The sequence below is a fragment of the Passer domesticus genome, chromosome 2, assembly GCF_036417665.1.
Source record: "Passer domesticus isolate bPasDom1 chromosome 2, bPasDom1.hap1, whole genome shotgun sequence".
In the NCBI taxonomy this organism is placed as follows: Eukaryota; Metazoa; Chordata; class Aves; order Passeriformes; family Passeridae; genus Passer; species Passer domesticus.
This window is the reverse complement of record NC_087475.1, coordinates 73,369,077-73,392,990: the sequence shown is the minus strand read 5'-3', so window position 1 is coordinate 73,392,990 and position 23,914 is coordinate 73,369,077. Positions and strand designations below refer to the sequence as shown.

Genomic DNA, 23,914 nt, shown 5'->3' with positions numbered 1-23,914 from the left:
ACTCTGAGGCTTTGCTTTGTGCAGGAAATAATAAAGGAAGCTGAAGTAGGCTTCAGGAAGACTTTTTTTGGCCAAGGGCCACTAAGCGTGTAATAAAACAGAGTATACATCCAGGTTATCCCCACCTTATACCTAAAAGGGAAATGTTACCAGCAGAGTGGGGAGAGGTCAGCTTGCTGGAGTGATTCTGCTGACCTGAAACAATCAGACACAAAACCAAAGAGTAAATACACAAAAATGCTGTTGAGCTGAGAGCAGTTTCCTTTGTCAGAGGAAGGCAGATCATGCTTCTCTGGGGTTTGGGGGATGTGGGGCTGGACTACAGCATGGCATTGATGCTTAGAAGGACTCTTCTCAGTTTTGTGGTACAGACAAAATCCAGAGTAGCAGCACAAGCCTCAGATGGTATATTTGGTACGTAAAACCGCAAAAACAAATGCATGAGTTAAGCCAGGGAAAATGTTAGATACCTTGCTAACATTAAAAAACAAACAAACAATAACAAAAAAAATCCCAATAACTTTTTTACTGAAATAATTATTCTGCAGCTGAATAAAATGCTCATGGGCCAGTGTGACCCTTTTCTTGCCCAAGTGTTTCTGGTTTGTTATGTTCATTTCCTGCATTTTCTACAGGTAATAAACAAATGTTAGGTATAAATAGAAGAACTTTTGATTTTTAGGGGCTAAGTAATGGTCAGTGCTTATAATTTATGACCCTTACTGATAAATTGGGATGACAGTTGAAGATAACAACTAGGGACTGAAATACTGAAACAGTATTTCATTAAATGAGTCAATAATTGATTACAGCATTAATTATTATGAATAGTTATGAGAAGTGAAGTGGTGGTTTTGTATTTATCTGTTTCATAACTCTTGTCTGTAACAGATTGGAAAGGAGTAGGGATGTTGGCTCTTCCCCTGCTTTGTGCAATAAGAGGTGGAGAACACTTTGAACATGGCAGTATCCTTGGGATACAAAGGCTGCTGGTGAAGAAATCCCTGGAACTCTTGCCCCAGTAGCCTAAATAATCTGTCTGCTATTTTAGGCTCTCCCTGCCACGCTTTCAAACTTTGCGTGTGCTCTTCCCAGTCCTGACTTTTCTAATACCCCATTTTCATTGCCCAAAGGACAGTGCCTTTTCAGCCCTGTCACTCTCCCCAGTCTTTTTGCCAGCAGCTGCCACAGGCTGGAAAAACTGAGAACTTGTCTCACTTGTGTGTTTTAGTCAGGTACCAAGAAATCTCTGGTGTGCAGAATAGTCCCAGAGAGAAGAAAGGCTTTTCACTGCGTCTGACTAGGTGGTGGAAGATGACTTTCAAGCTCTTTGAGGAGACTTGTACTGGCAGATCTGAAAAGAAGGTAAGCTGCAAACTTTCAGGTTGTTCCCTGAAATATCTCAAGGACTTCTCTGCAGCTGTATTTTAACTACACGGAACCAGGGAAGAGAGCTCAGGTAGTTATTAAGTCTACACATAGACTGAATCAGCTAGACTTGGAACAAATCAAAGGGATCAGATCATTTAGGACTGGATCAGCAATTATTGCTAAATGAATATGAGGAAGGAGTCCTTGATTTCTGTCTCCAAAGGGTGGTGGAGCCCCAGGGAAAATAATGTTGCAGGTACCAGTGTCTCTTCTCCTTGCTTGTCATCATGCTGCTCTCCACAGGAGTCCCAGCAGAGCCCACTGCAGAGATCTGTGGGAAGGGATCTTGCAATGGAAGAAACAGAGATATTACGGCAAGAAATTGCAAAGAACCACACAGCATCTCCTCAGAAGGTCACCGAGCTGATTCCTAAGAAATGTAGACATTCAGGATTACAAAAATCCAGATAAATACAAGAAATATATTTTTCAACCAGCACCACAAAAGAAGGAAAATAAAATCCCTTTGGGTCAGGAATGTTTCTACCTCTGTTCTTCATTTTATTCAAGTACACCATAAAGGGATTTTCTTCAGGCAGGGAAAGGTGGACATCCAATAAAACCAATGTCTTTTGCAATGCTTTTATTATCCAGATACCCTCAGTACTTAAAATCTGGCACAAAGTCAAGGACTCCAACTGAACAGGTGCTTGGTGACTTGCTGGCATAATTTAATGGGTCAGTAGATAATTTCTTTTGCTAAGAAATAAATTTTTTTTCCACGTTGCCGTTCCTTATTTGAGATCCTTTCTCAGCACCATCACATGCCTGCTGCTGGGTGGTTCCTGTTTGAGCTGACATTTTTATGAGTAAATGGTGGGTGGCAGAATAAACTGACCATGGGGAAAAAATTTCTTCCTTTGTTATTTGACTACATAAAAGGATAGTATTTTGAAAAAGAGGTTGGAATTGCTTGAGGCGTGCTCAAGGGGAAGTGGCCAAACCCCACACATTGAGTGCATGCTGAGTTGTGTTAGCTCGGGCTTCCTTACCAGAGCCCCTCAGGTGTGCTAGGACACCCCTCCAAGAGACCCCCAGTTATAAGTCTCTTCTCTCCAGCCTGGGTGTTCAGTCCCTTCTCAGTCTAGCCAGGGAAGGACTGGGATGTCTTTCGTGGTCAAGGCAGCACAGAGGAACTGGGTGTTGGGCTGTCTTGGCACGTAGCTACGTGTACAAATGCAAAAAAAAAGCAGGAAAAATTGCTCCCCCAAATATGCTGGGGTTTCAGAGAAAATGGAGAGGATGGGAAGAGAGACAAATTTCAGGTCTTGGAGACCCACAGGTTGTAAGGTTCCAAACCAAAATGAGACTAGTAGGCATTCACAGTGGGGCCACCACACAGTGATCCTGTTGGCATTTGCCTGGTACAGACTGGCTGCTGTCCTGAGCTGTGCAGGGAATGTTGTCTGGAAATGACAGACAAATGGGATTAAAACAACTTTACAGCAACTCTGTACATGTCTAGTTTGTGGAAAAAGTGTAAAATAAATCAGGTCTAAACAACACCAGGTGTTTTACTAATAGATATTTTATTATTATGGGTAGAGCATCAGGCAAAGGTGCTCATAAATCACTTGCAGTAGTTTCTACTATTTCAAAAGAGATGGAATCTACTGGAATTTATTTGGATTGACAGCATTTATGTGAAGCCCAAGGAAATTCCATTCAAGATCGGAACATGCAGAGTTTTCGGTTCCTGCCAGGGATTACAATTGCTGTTGAAACACTTTATTTCCAAACTGCAGCCCACAGCCTCAGGTGAGGTCATTCTTCCTTGTGTCAAGACATGTTACGTTGTTGTGCAGCCCATTGTACGTCCCAGGAACAGGTATTTTGCCAGTAAGTCAGCAAAATTCCATGCATGTCTATAACTTCAGAGACATGAAATAAAAAACATAAGGGCATAAAAAACCAAGATTGTTCATGCCCTTTTAGCTATGCATAGCTCCAGTTGGCCTAGTTAATTGTATTTGCATCTCTTTTTCCTTTTCTGTGGTACTCAGTACACTTTCAGCACTACCTAGTAATGTAATAGCACTGCCTGCTGATGTGAAAAGCACAGCATGATCTCTAAAATTAGCTAAATTAATTATTATTTTTCTTTTTTCTTATTTGACATGTGCTGTGACAGAGTTGTGGCCACAATCCAGCTTCAGGAATAAAACAGCTTGTGCTCCCTTTGAAATTCCAGAGAGCAAAGGAAGAGAAGGGGAAAGTTGTCTAAATACTCTCCAGTTAGGCCCAGAAGTTACTGGCCAGATTTCTGAAATCCACTACTTTCTGGAAAGCCTTACATTTCTATACCACAGCCCAGGACTGTTAGTGAGGGCCTGTGAGCTGTGCTGGAGGGGGAGGTACTCTCACCTCCTTCTCCTGAGGTTAGATGGACATGTGGGTTTGAGCCCTGCAGTCTAAAGGAATCCCTTCAACAACATGTTTCAGTCCTCAGTGGTGTCCTCCACTCTCTGAGAATCATAGTTAAATCCCAAAATGACAAATATTCGGGCTTTTGTCGGTGTTGCTGGGCTTGGCTAGTGCTGAGAATTTACCCAATGTTCAAATTGGTTTTGCAGCACCGACAGCTTACCAAAATAAGCTAAAAAAATGTAGTCAAGCTTTAGGTTAATTGAAGTATATCTACCACAGGAATTTTTCAGGATTTTATCAAGATAAATATAAAATTAATTTAGTCAATCAAAGCAGCCTTTCTGATACAGGAAATGCTCAAGCAAGATCAGGCAGCCCTTATTTTTCAAGCATTCTTCAAGTCAAATACAACTGAAGTATGATCCAGGTGAATTTAATGCTGCTTCAGATTTGCAGATTGTGACATCTTATTTTTAATATTCCCCTTATTTTCATTGGTTCGTAAGTGTGTAAAAAAGTAGCATTTCTTCCTATCTTTCTAACAGATCCATCAAGAAACAATGCATTTTCTGCTGGCTTTTAATCATGTTTAATAGCTGGCTATTCTTCAGTGGTCGATTGGATAATACCTCCGAGCTCTTGGGTGAATGACACTGCAAAAATACCAGAACTGTTTAAAAAGACAGAAAAAAAACCCCAAAACAAAACAAAACAAAACAAAACAAAAAACCCACAAAAACCCAAGAAAAAAGTGAGAGTTAACTTGCTGAGGAGTAAATTAAGCTGGTGAATTGTGTGTGAACCAGGTGATGTCACAAGAGCATTCCGGCCGAGGACATACAGCTGTACAGGTCGGTCCTCCAGAGGCTGTGAAGTGTTCCCTTTGCTTGGTGATTAGCTGGTAGGATGTCTTTGACTGCCAAAACCTTTGACTGCTAATGAAGGTTCCCTACACTATGATAAAGGAGTTAGATAGGTTTTGGGATGAGATCCAAGAGACTATTTAGGTACTTATTAGGATTTAAACAGATGTCAGACACCTACTCAGATCGGAGCTGTAATAAAGGAAACCCCCATCCAGCTGCCACCCAGCCCTCCGGGCACTTAAATTCACCTGGGTAGCTTCCACTATCACCTATGGATATTGTTCATCCACAACTCCTCTCTCTGCTGTCGCTGGAGGGACCAGAGGGATGGACAAGGGGTTTCTCCATGTAACCCCATATAACTTCCATCTCAACCCCACCTCAGCTCTGGGAAGAGCAGGGGAAATGCCAGAGGTAGAAAGCGTGGGTGGCAGTTTGGCAAGTCAGGCTCTCCCGGCAGAGGAAGCTCCAGCACGACTTTAATATTTACAATAAGCAGTGGATAAACACAAAAATAAGCTTGGAATCAAGGTTATCCCTCTTGGCTGTGAGGAGGTAAAACTGAGTTATGCAGCATTTGCCTTTCAGCTCTAATTCCTGTGAAATAATGCACAGTAAATGCAGTTCCAGGTTATCAGTTTCATGTGTCTGTGAACACGTGAAGAAGTTACTTCATTGATGCTGCTCTTTTTCCTTACAATGACCAAGAAAAAGGAAGGTGTTTCTGGTCATCACTTCTCACCTCTGCTGGGTGTGGACACACTTTCCAGCTCTGTGCCAGAAATCACGTGTGTCTTTGAGAGCCCCCTTCAGGTCTCTGACCCCCAAGGAAGCTGAGCACAACTAGGTGATATAATTATATATTTTATTAGCAACTTTTTTCTTTACACATCTAAATTTTTTTGCTTTTGTTTTTGGTTGGTTTTTTTCCCCTTTTCTCTTTTACCTAAGGGCACAGAGCAGAGCTGATTGAAGTGCCTGCCTCGACAGTTCTTGTTCCTGAAGGTGCTCAAACCACTGGAAACCAGGGAGTTGGATGAGGAATTAAAGTCTTTCCTTGAAATTAATTTTATTTTTCACCTATCTGCTACTGGTAAAAAGATCTTTCTTCAATGTGCCTTAATTCTTTTCTGATCCAAACTAATTCTCTTTCATTATCTAACAATTTTATCTTCTATCAGTCTCTTCTGCTGAAAATATCTCTTTAAACATACATAATTATAAGGGATACCAAAAGAAAACTTGAGTCCTTAACCCAGGTTTCAAAACATTTGCTGGGAATCCTACTTTTTGCTACACTTATTCTGTGTTAATATAAACTATTCTTTTCATTTTGGCTCTGTTTGGAGCTGTGGGATCAGAGCGGGGTTCAGCCCCATTTGGACAGCTGTGGTGTGGGAGACACGAGTGTTCTTGCTCACTGCACAGCCTTATCTGCTCTGGGAAACTTTGCAGGGACTGGTGAAGTAGTTAAATTTTTACCAGATAAAAAAACTGAAAACTGAGTAAATAGCTGAGTGTGGCAATTTTTTCTGACAGCCTCTCTTGGATGCTTTCAAACGTTTTTTTATTACCCTCAACTGAACACACTCCCTGTGCCTACCTGGGCAATATTTCAATTAAACCAAGCCATCATTCCTAATAACAGGATTAAATTCTCCCTCCTGTGTCACCCACATCTGGCTAAAAGCTGCAAGAGCCATTCCAGGTTCAATGCTGTGAACTTTAGCCCCAGGGACATACTGGGAGATTTACCTGGACCATAGGGTGCACCAGTTGCTTTTCTTTCCAGGCTTTTCACATATCCTAGGTGACATCAGAGGATTCTTTCTTGAGGCCATTATCATGCTTTATATGATGTCATCATTGTTTAATACTTGTCAGATATTGTTTAATAAATTGCCCAGATGTCCCAAAGACATCACTGAGATAGGCCACTAGCCTGAGAGGTGCATCATGTAAATTATAAGGAGATGGTAGTGTAAAGTATTGGGAGAAATTAGATTAGCCGGGACTCCACTGTGGTTTTGCTAATACAGAAAGGCTGCACCATGCTGCTCTGGATTGTTAGGAGCAGACCAGCTCTGCCTCTGGGTCTGAAGGAAGTCAAATAACCTGACTGCCATGGACTAAGAGTTCTGTTGGGTTGGGAGCCAGCAGGGTGTAAAACCTTCCTGCTTTACTGATCTTGCTGTCCCAAGCTTCTCTGATTCATGGGCTCACACACAAATAAATGGCTAGCCAACATCCAACACAGCAGGAGAAAAAGACTCTTGGATTTGTTAAGCCAAAACATTCTAGGGAGTTGTCCCCCTCCTCCTCTAATTAATGAAGTCTTTTCTGCAGCCACCAACAGAAACTGGAAGTGGCTGAACTGGCTGTGAGAGCATGACCACACATCAGTGTGGGCTCTTCAGCCTGCCCAGCACCGGGGCACCATCCCTGCCAGCAGTGGGTGGGCACGGCCTCAGCTGGGAATTATGAACCCAGTATGGAGATCTGCAGCCAGGAGGTAATAGCTGCTGTGTGAAATGGGACTGATGTTGCAAAAGGGGAGTGCAGAAAGCGTCTGGGTGGAATTGCAGTGCTTTTAAGGAGTTACGCCCTTCCTAAGGGCCCGGCCCAAGCCTGCTTGGAATCAACAGGGATTTGCTGAGTGACAGTGAGGAGCTTTGGAGCTGAAATATCTGCAAGCTTGCAGAAAGGGCCAACCTGATGTTCAGAGCATTGGTGGGTGTGGGGAGGCTGAAGTGCAAATCCTGACATTGATGGGTGTCCTAGCAGCTCAGGCAGGTAGTGGCCATGGTGATAAGGCACAGCACTCCTGTCCTGCCTCTTGCCAGGGATGAAACAGGGTGCTGACTGCAGCCCTTGCTGGGACTTGATGGCTGAGTCAGGGCTCTGCAGGAACCTCTCCCTGTCTTTTCCTCCCACGGACCCACCTGTCCATTGCTTTGTGTGTCAATCACAGCACTGGGTGCTTCTTTCTGGAGAAGTCCACCTGAGCCACCTGGCTCTGCTTGCGTGCTGGAGAAGCAGTTGTACTCCAAAAAAGTGTCAGGGATGCAGGGACAAGCAGGTGAGAACCTGCAGAAATGTTATTTGCACCCCACCCCCATCTTTTTTTGTGAAGCCAATTTTCAGCTTCTGTGGATGTTGAAAAGGAGGCCATTCACCTTTACATGCCTAAGCTGAGAAATACAAGCCTGATAATACAGGGCTGTTCAGGGAAATGGGTGTGCACACTGCCTCTGGCAGGGGAAAGGCTGCCACACCAGGCATGCTCTCACTGCAGCCCCATCAATGTCCCTACAAAGAAGTTCGCTGTGGTGGAGATGGCCTCTGCCCATGGGCCCGCCTGAGGGGACAGCAGTGGCCATTGTGGGGTAGGATCTCATCCTGACAATCCCTCTGGCTTCAGAGGCCATGCTCTCTGAGAGCACAGCTGTGCTAAGGCACATGGAGGACAGGGAGGTGATTTGAAACAGCCAGCACAGCTTCACCAAGGGCAAGTCCTGCATGACTGGCCCAGAGGCCTTCTGTGGTGGGGTGACTACAGCAGCGGAATAGGGAAGGGCTACAGGTGTCATTTACCTGCATTTCTGCAAGGCCTTTGGCACAGTCCACTCACAACATCCTTCTCTCTGAAATGGAGAGGTGGATTTAATGGCTTTGCTGTTCAGTAGATGAGGAATAGGTTGGGATGGTCATATCCAAAAAGGAGTGGTCAGTGGTTGAATGTCCCAAAAGAAATTGGTAAAAGGTGGTGTCCTTCAGGGACCACCTCCATATTGGGACCACACTGTTTAATATCCCCTTTCCTCTGCCATGGCAGGCGGTTTCAAAACCACATGACCTTTAATTTAAGCCACTGAGATTATCTCAGTTGGTTAGAGCATAGTGCTAATAACACCAAGGTGGTCTGTTTGAATTGGGCCATTCACTTAAGAGTTGGACTTCATGGTCCTTGTGGGTCTCTTCCAACTCAGAATACTCTGTAGTATCTCCATCAGTGACATGAGACATACACAGTGGGATCAAGTGCCCCCTCAACATGTTTTCAAGTGACACACCTGAGGGATCAGGACAAGCTCAAGAAGTGGGCCCATGGGAACCTCACAAAGTTGAACAAAGCCAGCCTGGGTCAGGGTAACCTTAAGTATCCATAGGATGAAGGGATTGAGAGCAGCCCTGCAGAGGACTTTGTGGTGCTGGAGGGTGAGAGACTGGACACGAGCTGTCAGTGTGCTCTCACAGCCCAGAAGCCAATGGTGTCCTGGGCTACATCCAAAGCAGTGTGGGAGCAGGGCCAGGGAGGGGATTCTGCCTCTCTGCTCTGCTCAGAGCCCACCTGCAGGGCTACATCCAGCTCTGAAGTCTTTAGAACAGCAAAGGTGTGGACCTGTTGGAGTGGGTCCAGGGGAAGGCCACAAAAATGATTAGAGGAATGGAAGGTCCCTCCTGCAAAGACAGGCTGAGAGAATTAAGGTTGTTCAGCCTAGAGAAGGGAAGGCTCCAAGACCTTGCAGCCTTTTAGCACTTGAAAGGGGCTTATAAGAAAGATGGTGATGAACTTTTTAGCAGGGCCCCTTACAATAGGACAAGGGTAATGGTTTTAAACTAAAGGAGGGCAGATTCAGACTAGATATAAGGATGACATTTGTTACAATGAGGAAGAGGTCGTTCAGAGAGACAGTAGATGCCCCATCACTAGAAAGATTCAGGGTCATGAAGGATGGGACTCTGAGCAACCTGATATAGATGAAGACACCCTTGCTCATGGCAATGGGTTTGTACTAGATGACCTCTCAAGGTGTCTTCCAACCCAAACTATTCTATAATTCTATAAAACAGATTTATTTCAGCAGGACTGTAATACAGCTTTGGTTTGGTAAGGGAAATACAGATAACAGTGGCAATAGAAAAACATACCAGGCAGTTAGGAGCAGAGGTCTGCCTCATCTTGGCTGTGGCAGTGCTTCCCAGCACGTTCCTGCAGGGCAAGAGTGGGTGAGGCACTGGGCTGACACAACAGACACCACAAAAAGGGCTGGGGAGCCAAAGTGACTCTAACCTGGCAGCAAAGAGCTCATGGCTGCAGCACCTGGCACAGGGAAGGCAGCCTGACTGTGCAAAAGGAGGAGAGCGGGTTCAGACCCTCCCACAGCTGGTCTCATTTGCTTTTACATCTTTGGCATGCAGGGCTGCTGGGATGGGCCTAGGTCAATGGAAAAACAGAGTCAAAGTTGCAATGGGGCTGGGCTGAGAGGGAGAGAAGGATGGAGCAGGGTTTGCAGTGGTGCTGGAGTCAAGGGCCATGGTGCATGACAGGAATAGAGTCCAGCAGCCAGTGCTGCTGTCCTTGTAGGCAGTCAGAGTTCCTGCCCATTGAAAGGACAGCAAGACAAGAAGGTGGGAGGGGATGCAGGGAATTTGCAAGAGAGCTTTTCCAGAGGCTCTGATTAATTGTTTGGCACCAAAACCAATTTAAGCAATCTCTGCCCCAGGCATAACAAAGGAGAAATCACAGGGTGGGGAACAGCAGCAGGGATGGGCAGAGACAGTTGAGCCAGCTGCCATCAGAGAAAAGTGGCTGAACTACCACGGGAGGATGGTGGTGCCAGCACAGCATAAACCAGTCACCAGTAGGTCAGAGATTTAGAGACCCTCTCCCAGAGGGAGAGCTGCAGGGCAGGAGCAAGGGCAAAGAGAATGGCTGGGGGCAGGCGTGCTTTGCAGCTCAGAGCAGCCCAGCCAGCAGGGAAAGGCACAGGAAGTTGGAAACCAAGAAAAGCAGCTCGGCTTTTCCCTGCAGAAAGGGTTAACTGCGACCCTACTAAACACTGCTGCCTCCTCTACCGAGGCCACAAAATGCAGCAGGCAGGGGGAAGCTGACTTGGAGAAGTCACTAAAGCTGTTGTTTCATCATGGTGCCATCTATTGGGAATAATTTAAAGAGAGCACTGAAACTGTCAGGGACTTTACCTTGGCAGCAACAGAAATTAGGGATATTTCAGAGGAAAGTGTTCATAATGAGGGCTGAACATACAATGAGAAGAACTATTTCAGCCAAACACATCAGTCACAACTGGTCTTGCCTGCTGAGATGATCAATAGCTTAGTGCTAGTGAAGCCTTGGACCAGCTCTGGCTCTTTGATTTACAGCTGCCCTTGGTGCAGATTCAACAGGGACTGGCACACTTGTTCCCAACCCGTCTGGCTGCCAGGGCACGGCAGCAACAGGGCAGTGTTGTCAGACTGCACCTTACCAGGTCCTGCTACCACACAGGAAATGTCCAGCCACCCCAAACCCATTTACAGCATGGCCACACACAGACTTGTGCTGGCCTACAAAGGACAACAGATTTATTCATTGAAACTTTGCCCACTTACCCAGGATGAAAAGAAAAGCAGCCATGGAACTGACATTCTAGAAAAAACTAACTGCTGGAATGGAACTCACTGTTTGAAAACTTGTGAGCAGGAAAAGAAAAACCACAGAGAGAGCTATCATCATATCACCATTTGGGGTTCTGCAGGCCTGCATATTATCATAGACCAAGAAAAACTACTCCTCCTCCATTTGAGGAAAACATATCTACCTCAAAGTATTTCACAGGTTTATTGGCATTCAGCATAGGGCTATTTCAAATTGATCACTAAGGAGGTAAGACACAGTCAAGCATAATTATTATCTGATCTCCATTTATAGTCACAATATGGTATGTGATTCACAGATGACCCAGATGAAAGTCTCAAGTTGTTCCACAAAAAAGTCCTGGAAGAGAATTAGCTGTATCTTCATACCCTGAAACCACCACTCTGCTTGTGCACCTGGGGAGTGATCCAGCAAGGTACAGCCTGAGCACCCACCTTCCTGACCCTAAGGGATCAGCTTCCTAAAATTTGCAGAGAGAATAATATACGCTAGTATACTATACTTGTGTATACTTTTTCCTTGAGCTTGCTGGTAGACACATTCAGAAGACTAGCAGCAATTTCTTTTCACAACAGTGATTAAAAAAGAAAATGTGCTGTGAAGGCAGGAAAGATCAGGAGTTTGCCAGTGGAAGAGAATAGATAAATGGCAGGGCTCAGCTCAGGCCCTCATGCAGGGACAGAGCTGACTAGGTATTTTCTCTCTCCTGTTGCTTGTGCCTGCTCCCTGTTAGGGTTTTACTAGTCACAAATAAAACAACCAATCCACTGAAGCCCTCTTACAGCATGGACACACAGAGCTGTGCTAGCACCTGTAAGAAGTGTGATACAACAGCAGGAGGAAAGGGCACTGCAATATCTGCTCCTAAGGATACCTGCTCTTTGTTCTGCACCTTGGAAGAGTAGTTCCATTATACAAAAAGAGTGAGGCCAATACATCTATAAAATGACAACAGACAAACAACCCCCCAAAACTTAGCTCTGCCGAGGTCAGTGTACCTGTGATGGCGAGAAGTAGCCCAAAAGAGGAAGCACACATGACAATATAGCTGCTTTGCATTGCACCTACCTCTGACTTTCAGGTTCTTTCAGGTTCCCCTGCTTTCCCAAGCACATCCCTCCCACAGCCACATAATGCCATGCACTCAGAGTTTCCTGTCTGTCTCCATTAGAATATGGACAACAGAATTAGGGCATCAGCGCCCTGGATGGGAATGAGGGGTTCCTAGGGGATTATACACACTTTGGATGTAGAATCTCAACTTGAAAAAGTTTTTTATAAGTTCCTACTTAAAATCTTGCCTAGCATTCACATATAGACTCTCACTTCACTAAGAAAGGTTAAAGTGTTTGCCTTTTATTCAGAAGACTTGCTCCATTTCCAGGAATACTTTTCCATGTCCTTGAAACCAGACAGACTCAAGTCTCATAACAGCACCATCAGTCTACTACAAAAAAAGCAAACAAATCAAAACCCAAAAAGTTCCATGATGTGATACAGTATAAAGAAACAAATAAAGCTAATACATTAGAGAAATAAACATCTACATAAACTTATGCAAGTTGCTATAAAACTGACAGTATGCAATAAAGAGATCGGTAAGATGACCAGGTCTGCTAGCTGTTTAAACAAATCTACATAGGCTGTAACTATATTTTTGTGCTGTTTTTAGGCACGAGTTTGCTCTCAGAATCTAGGTATCTCAATTATCCACACTGGTAGGCTTTCATACAATTCCCCTACAGCCAGCAGTGTGTATGCAAGCATCTCCAGCTACCTGCCCAGACTCAAGCAGCACTTGCAAAGCTGTGAAGATGTATGTAGCCTATTGCCATCTCCTCCCTATGAATATGGTATTACAGGGTTCATCTGCATGTGCCTGGTTAAGAATAAAACACAGTTGTGTACTATAACACCTTAAGTAACATGGAATCTTAGATTTTAGAAAAATATTTTAATCATCAGTTCACAAGTAAAAACTATCACTATTACAAAACATCTTGTAATACTAGAATACCTAGCTTGGAAAGAGTTTTGTTCTTATTGCTGTTGCATTTAGCTTTCAGGAGCTGTGTCAGCATGAAGGTAGCAGTGGGCTTCCCACTTGTCATAGTCAGCTTGTAAGGGTACTCACAGGAAAGTGTACCTTCCTATTTAATCCTCACACAATTTTCACATGTTTAGGCTGCCCTGACTTTTCCCAGACGTGTACCTACTCGACATCTGACACTATGCATCAAAACCTCACCCAACTTTTGTTTCATACAACAAATTTCATTTGCAGCCTTTAAACGAAACATTCACTCCAAAAAGAGTGAACATCAGCATTGACACCACTTTAGCTACTTGTGAACCCTATAACTGTGTTTTGGCAGCTATCAGATATTAACTCATTCATTTCATTTTGTTTGGTTTCTTCCTTATTCTCATGGTTGGGCTGCTCTTTTGAATTTCCAGCTCTTTTAGACCTTCTGAGGAAAAACTTTGTCAGTAAGTAACATAATTCAGCCACGTTTAAAAGAATGCAAATACTGGACACAGCAATCATGAAAATAGTGAACACCGTCTTTTCAGTAGGTCGGGAAACAAAGCAGTCTACAGTGTTGGGGCAGGGCCAGGCATTACACTTCATTAAGCGAGGCATTCGGAACCCATCATACATGAAATAAAACGCGTACATGAAGACAGCCTCAAAGATCAGTCTGAAAAAGATGCTGCCGGTGTATGTCCACCACAAGGAGCCTTCAATACGAAACCTCTGTTTCCTAATTTCTTCAATGTCCTTGAATTCACATTTCTGATCTCCTTTTCTGAACTGCCTTTTCTTCTCATGCCTCCTGTAAGCCACATGCATGGCCACCAGCAGTGCAGGTGTGGAGACAAAGATCAGCTGCAGGGCCCAGAGTCTGATGTGAGAGATGGGGAAAAAGTGATCATAGCAAACATTCCTGCAGCCAGGCTGAAGTGTGTTGCAGACAAAGTCATCTTGTTCATCTCCCCAGACTCTCTCTGCAGCCACAACCAGGATCATGATACGGAAGATGAAGAGGACTGTGAGCCATATCTTCCCGATACTGGTGGAGTGCTTATTTACACCTCCCAAAATGGTATGCAGAGCTCCCCAATCCATTGTCTTGTTTCAATCCTCTGACCTAAGACGAAACAAAACTAAGATTAATCAAGACAGGAAACAAATACCAGCAAGCATGTGGTGTAAAATAAAGGCAATATCATAATTGTAGCACATCCACTGGCTGTGGTAACGTTTGTTGACGCATTGGGCTTACCTACAACTAGTCATACATGATAACCTAATCACATATCAGCAGGTAGTATTTCATACTGGATTACACACACAGCACCACATTCATTTGACTCCTAGGTGTATTTGCCAATGCCACATTAAGTAAGAAAGACAGATGGGAAAACAATGAACACAGCCTTAAATGAAAAGATACTACTTCTTGTAGCTTGATAACAGTAACAAAATGATAGAAGATAACATCTACCTTACTTTTGGCTGATACGTTAAAAAACATGTTAGACAGAGAGAATTCCTATATAAATCAAAGCCAATTGGTTTATCCTTATCTTTAGAGTGTAAATAATGATTTGAGTACATTCCCGCAATAAAGACAGACCTTGAGCAACTACTGCTGATGCTCTGCACCTTCCATGAGAAGGTCTGGATAACCTGCATTCACCAGTTAAAGTGTGACTGCATTCTTAGTCAAAGCAAACTTCATACTAGCTTGAAGCAATGAAGGCAAAATCCTGGTCATTATCCATCTCGAGCTGGACATTTAAAATCAATGCTTAAGATTCATATCAAAATCGCTTTTCTTTCCATTAACTACAAAAAGGGCCTAGGGTAAGAGGATAAGGACTCCTCCTTTGTGAATGAATGTCAGGTTGGAGTTTTCTTCCTCTCATAACACAGACTTCATTAGTCCTAGGTTAGGGGAGATATTTCAGAGGCTGGGAGAGTGCTATAGTGAACATTTGAAGCGTTCAGACAAGCCAGCAGTAGCTCAGAGACTTTTTCAACAGAAGAATATAGTTTCCAGTAGGCGAGTTTCAAAGTACTATGACTGTAATGAATTAAGGATTTCACCTTCTGGTCTCCTCAGGAACACCACAATTGTCTGAGTTTTTCCAGCTTCCACAAACAGCTTTTCACAGAGAGCATTCAGAGGCATTTCAGCCCATCTTCCCACACCCTTCCACTTCAGATGGATTTACAGAAAATTAGTTTGCAAACTACTGTGTCTTCAAGAAACTAGCACCTCTTGCCTATCAGCCAGGACCCTCTAAGAGTGCTCACAGATCTCTTGATTCTGAAATTACTCATGAGGTTTTTATTTCACAACTTTGTGAATTTGTTTCTATCTCAGAGCACATATTTCTTTGGCATTTACAGCACAAGACACCAATAAGCAAAATCATCTTTTCAAAGTTGCTTTAAAGAGCAGCTACTGGCCAAAAGGTCATCATATCAATCACAAGATTTTCCTGACTCTGAGCTGGATCACACTGCATGAGGAAGAAAATGACAACACTATTTTGTAGTTGTCTTTCACGTCACACTCCCATTCTGAGTAATGTCAAAAACCTTCCTGGTTTATGGTGAGATACATATAATCAGCAGGCCACATGCTTTGACTGAGTATCAAAGTACACAACAAACCAGAGAAAATGAGGACACCGAATCGTTACACAACACAGTGGTGTCTTTTCCTTGAGTTAATGGGATTTAAAGTGAATCTCCCTTCACTAGTTCCATAAACTACACTTCCCTCACATCCTGCTGGTTGACTGTGTGGGGTTATACTCCAGGAGGTGAAAACCAAGGGGGAGATCCAAGATCTCCTCCAGACTGGAGAGGACTTTTCCTGAGCCTCCTTCAGGCTATTTCCTCTGTATGTGACTGAAACCACACAGAAACAGATTTACCTTGCTATCCCTACTAGGCTATTTTTTCCAAGAAGATTCTTTTTTCATTAGCATACAGTTACAGAGTCTCTAGGGCTAACAACCCTATGAGTACACTGAGGACACAGGAAAAATCCTTAATACCAGACATCCTTACTAAACATATCAGCTGGATTTTTAACAGTTTCCACCCCTTTTCTGCCATCTGATTGAAGAAAATTCTTTCAGAATTTTCCTTCGCAATTATTGCATTGTTAAACAGACGGACAGTTACAACTTTAAGCGTTCTGTTACTATTACACACATATGGCAATTACAGTACTTATAAAATGACACTACAACTAAATACTATAACTAGAAATACTTATGAGTATTTGAAAATAAATCCTCTAGAAGACTAGCACCAAGCAGACTGTGTTATTACACACATTATCCACATATCCTGTAACTCCACCAGAGTCCTTACTTTCTTCTCAGTCATTCCATCTTCTTAGGGTGAAAAGGCTGTGAAGTGAAACCTATGTACCTGCTCCTCATCAGCCCCATTTCTTAGCTTCACATCTTGCTGCACACCAGTAGTGTGTGTGCAGCAAGATGTGCCATTTTGTTATAACTTCACATGGATTTGTTTCCTCCTTGTGCAGGAGGAGATTCAAAATACAAGTTCCCCAGCATATAGTTAGCTCAAGAAGCTCCCCTAGTTCTGTTTTCTGCTAAGGTCACACTACAGCTCATGTCCTGTGACTTTGTGGAGGTGCATTATAAAGCAGGCAACTCATCCATAAGTTCTTCCCAGGACTAGTATGTTTTGGTTGGTTTGGTTTTTTTTAAACATGATCCATTTAATCAATCTGCTTAACAGTACAGACCCACAGATCATCTGAAAAGGACAGCTATATTAAAAAACAACACCCAACCAAAATGAAAAAAAAAAAACAACAAAAAAACCCCAAACCAAAACAAACAAACCCCAACCCCCCCCAAACCACCACCACCACCAAAAACCCCAGGCTGCAAATTGCAAAGCATGAGAACGTAATAATGAACAGTCAGCAGGAAAGAGGGGTTGGCAACACTCCTCTTCATCTGACTTGCTCCATATTCTCTGAGAGTATATTGTGCTTGTTAAGCCAAAAATCTGTGCTTCAATTCTAGCAAAGACATGTCTGTATCAGGACCAAGAAAGAAGAAAAAAGCCATCACACTTTGAAGAGGCAGTCTTTTGTCCAGAGTCTCCTGGTGACATGTCCTCTCCCTTCCAAAAAAGCCACTGTCTTTCCAATCCACCCAAACACTCCTCCCTTCACCCTTCCCACACACCTTACCAAATCTTCCAGCTATCTCTTCAGCTCCTCCTGCCACCATCCACTCTTCTTCCCACTGCTTGCTGAGCAAGTCACCAACCTTTGCCCCTTCTTGCTCACAGCCTCTCAGGCTTGTTTTGACATCGGTAGAGAGTCATATGACTTTTGGACTACTCCAGAGTGCTAAAGGCATGACCAGACACCAGTGAAGTCTCTATCTTCTCCCTGAAAGATTCTAGTGCCATATCCAGGCAGCCTGAATGCCATCCAAATACTTTGGCCACAGTGTTTCCTACTAGCTGGCTTCAAACAGTTCCCCTCAATGTAACTTAGAGGATCCAGTAAAGACAATTCAGACACTGCCAAAGTGTCCTCCCCTCTCCAACAAACAGACACAGTGATCCAAGCAGAATTTAAGTTAGCCAAGTATGGCCCTTCACACAACTAAAGCCACCAGTGCAGATCACCCCAACTAAACACCCCATCAGGGCTACCTGTACTGAGGTGATGGCTCATTTACTCTTTACTCACTCAAAAGCTAGAACCATGATCATAGGTTATCTTTCAAATACTTGCTTTCCTTTTCACTAGCAAGTAAAACATTAACTGTCTTGCTGACCACAGAAGAAAGCAGGAACATTACATCCCTTTAATGGGTTGGTAAATCCTATTTTTATAGGGCCAGTCCAGATACTATTTCTATGTGAGGAAATCCTGCCAAATGCTTACAGAAATAATAGTATGTAGACAGCTAAGGACTTACCTAGTTTGCTGGTACAGAACTCTGCAAGAACACATTAAAGACATGAAAACTTAGGTGAATTTTGGGGGAAGATATAAAGTAGGAATGAGGCCAGGGATTGCTTATAAAGGAAGAAAAGACAGCTGAAGTTAGCGAGGTTGAGTAACTAAGCATTTAAAATAATTTCTAATGGGGGAGTGCATTAAATGTTAAATGCTCTTTCACAAAAATTGCAGCTGGGCATGAAAATAAGCTTTTCCAAGTCTCCACATAGGTATCTGTTCTGCTACTAGCAGCACCTTCTGTTTCATTTCAACAATTAGAGAAGTTTTTGCAGCTCAGTGCGATATGGTTGTTACAGCTAAAAACAATCACAAAAGATCACCATGCTTGATTGAAAAGTTAAGTTACAAGGAAAACAGTTCTGTATGGTCACACAACATAGTCACCTAAGCAGTGTTTCATCTGGGATTTGGTTTTGTTGTTGTTGTTGATTTGTAGGTTTTTTTTTTCCCCCACTAGTAAGCTAGACAGCAGCAAGAGAAGAACTACAGCTTAACTCCCTATGTAGTTCTACAGCTCAGGGGCAGTATTTTGAGCTCTGTGCTGCCATGGCTAGATTGCCTTCTACTTTAAAGCTAGCTCCTGTAAGCCTACATTAAACTGCAATCACAGCATGGTGCATACACTCAGTGAAAATCCCTGCAATTCACAACACCGAGGACAATCATCACTGAGCTCCCCTGTTTGAGTCCAGCTAGCTTGTTAACAGACACCCTTTCCTTTTGTTAAAGACTGCTATACTGGAAATTCATTACTCAGTGGCTAAATCCACAGCTGGAATACAGTGAAGGTATAAAAGCAACAGATATGTCTCAATCACATACATATATGGTGATTGTGAAAATCACAAGGAAAAAAAAGGTCACAAGCAAGTATTCCAGTATCTGCTTATGCTACAGGAACATCTAGGAGTCCCATTCAAGAAGAGGCCCACAGACCCCTAATTTATGCACAAATTCAGGCTATGATTATACCCTTCTCACCTTCAGTTTGGTTACCAATTTATTTACCGCACTGGATTTACACAGAAATTTAGAGGGTGTTCACAATGACTCCACTTCCATCAGAATTTTAGCATACAGTGTACAGGAATTACCAGTTTGGGGTGACTTTCCACCACTTTCAGCAGTGCCTCCAGATACTGATAAAAGATCAGCAGACTGCCAAGAAAAAAGTCACTTTATCCCTCGTGGGAATGTGTTAACCAAGATAATCTTTAAGCCAAAAAGCACTGGTCTCAGGTGTCCCTGCTTACCCCCCACCTGGGGACAAAGGCAACTCACATACCCAAGAGCAGCAGTTTAATGCAGAACTGTTGCCACCGAAAAGCTTCAGAACATCTAAGCTAACAAATGTAAAATCATTACTGAAATTATTTTATGACCCAACTTTCCTCAAGAAGTACTGCTGCACATCCAACATGCATTCAAAAGTGCTGCTGAGACAACTTTCCCTTCATGTGTTGATCTCAACAGCTGCACTGGAGCAGGGGCTCATAGGGGGAGGTGATAACCAGCACCGAGGTGTCCCAGAGCTGCATAATGCTGTGTCATTACTCAGATTTGAAGAACACACTAGTCTGGGTTTCAGCAGTTTTGCATCACCATGCCTCCACCCTGCCAACCTGGCATCTAGTTTACACCAAGCACGTAATTGCCAATGTGTAGATTTTGTTATTCCTATTGCTGAGCTAGTTTTGGTGCTGTACTATGAGAACAGCAGCACTGTCAAGGCTGAAGCAAGAAAGCTTCTAATAAATACAGATTAACATCTTCCACAAGACAGCATCCTTTCATTTCACCAAGAAAGGTGGGTACACAGGCTACAGCAATCGCTTGCTAACTTGCTCAGACTTCCTAATTTGTCAGTCTGCCCCATGCCTCAGTTTCCCAGACATTAAACTAGAGATAAAAAAAAATCTCACCATCTCACAGGGCTGTTCTCCTGAAATGCTCCACTGCAATTACAAGCTTCACAGGCTCAATGGACCAAGACAGATAAGTAACAGTTCAAAGGTGGAAGCACCAACCTTGATTTCAATCATCCAGCATATTTCTGACACCTGAAAAAGAATGCAGCTCCCTATGTTGCTATAGCTTTAATGCAGAGTTCAAAATACAAGGAGACAAAGCTTTGAACTTAGACAACTAAAATCCTTTAACAGGTAGCTTCCAGCTATTTTAATTTTACAGCAGTATATTAAAAATATCAAGGAGTATGCAGCTGGAAGACTCTGGAATATCAGCAACATCTTTCCTAAAAAGCTGACAAAGATCAAAGGAGCAGCCTAACAATCACAAAAGCCTGTGCAATTCTCTCTAGTAGCTCTTAAACTTGGTTCGAAACACCTATCTCCAGATCAGAGTGGAAACTGGAGAGAAGAGCCACGACAGAGGGATTCAGTATATCTGATTTGACACAAGAACAGGCAAAGACTAATCAGGAACAGGAAACCTCCGCAGTTGCAGGTCTGAACACTGCAAGCATTGTTCTTTCCTTCTACTCAAGTTCAGGAAAACAGGAGGCATTCTTTGCTCTAATTAAACCCAGCATGAAATCCAGAGAAACCCAACAGATTAAGACCCAATTTGTATGTAGTTAAAGATTATTAAAAAATTATGCTACTTAAATATCAAGAGCATTTAAGGGTTCAGTTTCTGCCCACAATGACACCCTTATGACTGTCCCATATTCATGTCCTCATGTAAGTTCTAAGTCATTTTCCAATGCTTGAAAACATTCATACCTATTTCACCAGCCTGCAAGCGTAACTGGAGATTCCTATCCTCCAGAACATCTCTGCACAAAATTCATTCCACTCGTACAAAACAGGAAATCAGAGGTCACACTTGAAGGCACAACAAGACAGCACAAGTCCTATTGGAGTTTAGCCTGTCTCAGCCATTTTCCCCTGCAAACCTTTCCCTCAAAGTGTGCTTACAGTTCTTTAGAAGAAAGCAGAATTCCTGAGGACTGTGTCTCTGTTGATACAAATGTCCTATTTCCCATATATCTTAAAGAAAGTTTTAGAGATACTGCACCCTGCTTCTGGTCATCAAAATAACTTCTTAGTTATGACTTTTTAATGTAGCTTTTTCTTTAAAGCCTGTTACCCAATTCCTAATTCTATCCCCCTCCACCTAGACACATGTCTACATTCTCTCTGCAAGCCTCTCCTTTCTTCTAAAATTAACAAGCCTCGGTCTTCTTTCACACACAACTCAAACCCTTTTGGAAACATTAATTTAATTAAGCTTATAAACACAAATATTTTACACTGCACTGTAGCTTTCCTTGAGCATGTATTTTGTTATTTCATTCATCAAGAGTAAAGACCAAAGTAACTCTTTCCTTTTTAAAACTCTATTACAGGAAGAAATGCAGGTATATGATAAGGAATATAATTAGTTTCAACATTCTTTTTTCAACTAACAGGAGACATGCTTCTCTTTTTCTACATTCCTGTTGTTTTGACAGTACGTTTTCTCACCTTATATATCATCACTTCAAACTTTTCCTTACACAAACTGGTATTTAGCCAGGTAAGAGTCACAGTTTTCCTTCCAGATACCTCATCAGTCATCATTAAGTAACAAGTAAAATCAGCAAGGAACAGAACAAAGGAAAACAACAAAAGAAAAAACAGCTTCAATCCATGCTCCTATTTCACACAGTGTCTGGGACCACTGATTTAACTGGAAGTGTTCACAATAATCAACTTGTAAAAGCATCTCCTCTACTCACAAGTATCCATGGAGGTTATGCAGCGACCATTACGAACTTGCACATATAACTCAAAGTGCTGTTATTTTTCCAGCTACTAAGATAGCCTGCTATACATTTTCCAATGTACAATTACTTTTTTTGTACAAAAAAAAAATGAGGCTGCCCAAATAATCTACCTGGGTTGTGCACCAAGGGATGCAAAACAGCAATGCTGTCAGAGGCATAGCTTCAGCAAATTGAGAGAACTGGCCCTGTCAGGAGACAATCAATTTCTCCAGAGAAGTATGCTAACTCATGGGGTTTTACAGTTCCATTTATAAGCTCTGAGATACGTAATCCTACCAGTTATGAGACTGACAGTTCTGGGGACCATCTGAAGTCGTCTAGAAACACTGACACATGCAGCACAGATGTAATCTCATGGCTCTGGAAACGTGCTGAAAAGCCCACCTGGAAATTTACATTGCAGTGCCTGGCTGGAGATGGACACATGGAGATATCACTTCCTTCCAGGCTGAGGCTTGTCCACCACTGCCTTGCTCTCTAAGGTAGATCTAACCCAATCACACGCAATTCCTTTTGCCCACTCTCTTTTCTCTGGGGCTCCTCAAAGGATGTGTCTGGCAAGCAGGGTTTCCAGGCTAGGCAGTGGAGGCCAAGAAACGTTAAAAATTACATAACTTGTTTAACAAAATTCAGGATGAAAATATATTTTATTCTGCCATTGACTCAGTGTACACACATATGCTGTGGTGATCCCAAACCAAATCTGGACCCAAACCCTCAGTATTTCATACAGGACACATTGATTAATCATCAAAGTTATAAAACCTGGCTTTAAAAGAGCATTCTTAAGACAAAAGGCCACTTCCTTCTTGCAACCCTTTGTCTGTTGTCTCAAAAGTATTTCAGACCACATGGTGAAAACTAATGGGATAAAAGACAAGGAAATAATTTCCTCTGTTGAGAACAGGGGAAATATTCTTCAACACGAGAGACCGTGAAAGTAACACCCAATCTAGGAAAGCCCGATGACAGAGAAGCCAGTCATGCCCAAAACATGCCCAGCTCCTAGCTAGTGCCAGGCACTAAGCTGTAAGTAAGTAAGAACTCCTGTCCTTACTCCAGCACGTCCTTCATGTTTTATTTAAGGCTGTAAGTACTCATTCTTTGTGCGATCTTATGCAGCCCCGATAGTCAGAAATACATTTATTTCTGACTCACACCTCATTTCCTACTCCCCCTGTAATTCTAAGGAATGTTTCCAGCGTGTGATCAGACGCTCACAGGACCTGTCAGTTTTACTGATGCAAGCTGTTTACCTTCCCGCAGCTCTCTTCACATCTGTAGGCGTGTCGCAAATTACCTGTAATTGCAGGAACCTCGATTTTGCCTGGTGTCGTAGCTGTCGTACGTACTTCACATAACGCGCTTACAGAGAGCTGCTGCGAGCAAGAATAAAGATTCCGCCGTAAGTTAAACGCGTAACCAACAGAGACGCGAGCATTCCCAACCAAAACTGCTCGCGGGCTCCGAGCACTCCCCGTGACGCTCAAGCCGGGGACGGGAAGCGGAGAGCGCCCATGCCGAGCAGGGTAAATCCTGCCGGGACAGGGTAAATCCTGCCGGGACAGGGTGGGCAGCGCGCTCGGCGGCTCCACACCCGGCCCGGCGGGCAGCGCCACCAGAGCTGCCGGCGGCGCTGCCGCAGCCCCGGCCCCGCAACAAGTGCGGCCTCAGCTGCCCGGTGGGACCTGCCCGGGGGCACCTGCCCCGCCGCGCTCCTTCCTTTCCCTCCCTCCCGCTTCCTTTCTTCCGTCCCTCCCTCCTTCCCTTCCTGCCGCCCGCCGCGCCCTCACCTGCCTCAGCGGCGCCCGCTGCTGAGGGGCGGTCACGCCGCCGGGAGCTCCCGGCGCCGCGGCCGGGCTGCGCCGATCAACGTGGCTCCGCCGGCGGCTGCAGAGCGGGCGGCCCCGGCCTGGCCGCCTCGGAGCTTTAAGGTCCCTCCCCGTTCACCTGCCGCCGCTTTTAACCCGCCCCTCGC

The 23,914-nt window shown here is 43.7% G+C and overlaps 1 protein-coding gene across 9 annotated transcripts; it reads right to left on the bottom strand.

The window, feature by feature from the left end:
- Nucleotides 1-12,438: 12,438 nt before the first annotated feature.
- Nucleotides 12,439-23,877, bottom strand: LOC135294251 (gap junction beta-6 protein). Of its 9 annotated transcripts, none has more exons than XM_064409276.1 (4): nucleotides 23,730-23,877; nucleotides 23,237-23,312; nucleotides 22,321-22,511; nucleotides 12,439-14,255 (listed from the first exon to the last, which is right to left on the bottom strand). In XM_064409276.1, exon 4 carries the CDS (start codon nucleotides 14,231-14,233, stop codon nucleotides 13,442-13,444), a length of 792 nt encoding a protein of 263 aa, XP_064265346.1. In that variant the 5' UTR covers nucleotides 14,234-14,255; nucleotides 22,321-22,511; nucleotides 23,237-23,312; nucleotides 23,730-23,877; the 3' UTR covers nucleotides 12,439-13,441. The 9 variants fall into 9 exon arrangements, with proteins under 9 accessions (XP_064265346.1, XP_064265342.1, XP_064265347.1 ...); XM_064409272.1 differs by having other exon boundaries at nucleotides 23,237-23,315; nucleotides 23,730-23,873; XM_064409277.1 differs by lacking the exon at nucleotides 22,321-22,511 and having other exon boundaries at nucleotides 23,193-23,312.
- Between the last annotated feature and the right edge of the window lie 37 nt (nucleotides 23,878-23,914).

Bases quoted from the DNA above. Each gene is read 5' to 3' on its own strand.
- LOC135294251 (XM_064409277.1), bottom strand. From the start codon at position 14,233: ATGGATTGGGGAGCTCTGCATACCATTTTGGGAGGTGTAAATAAGCAC.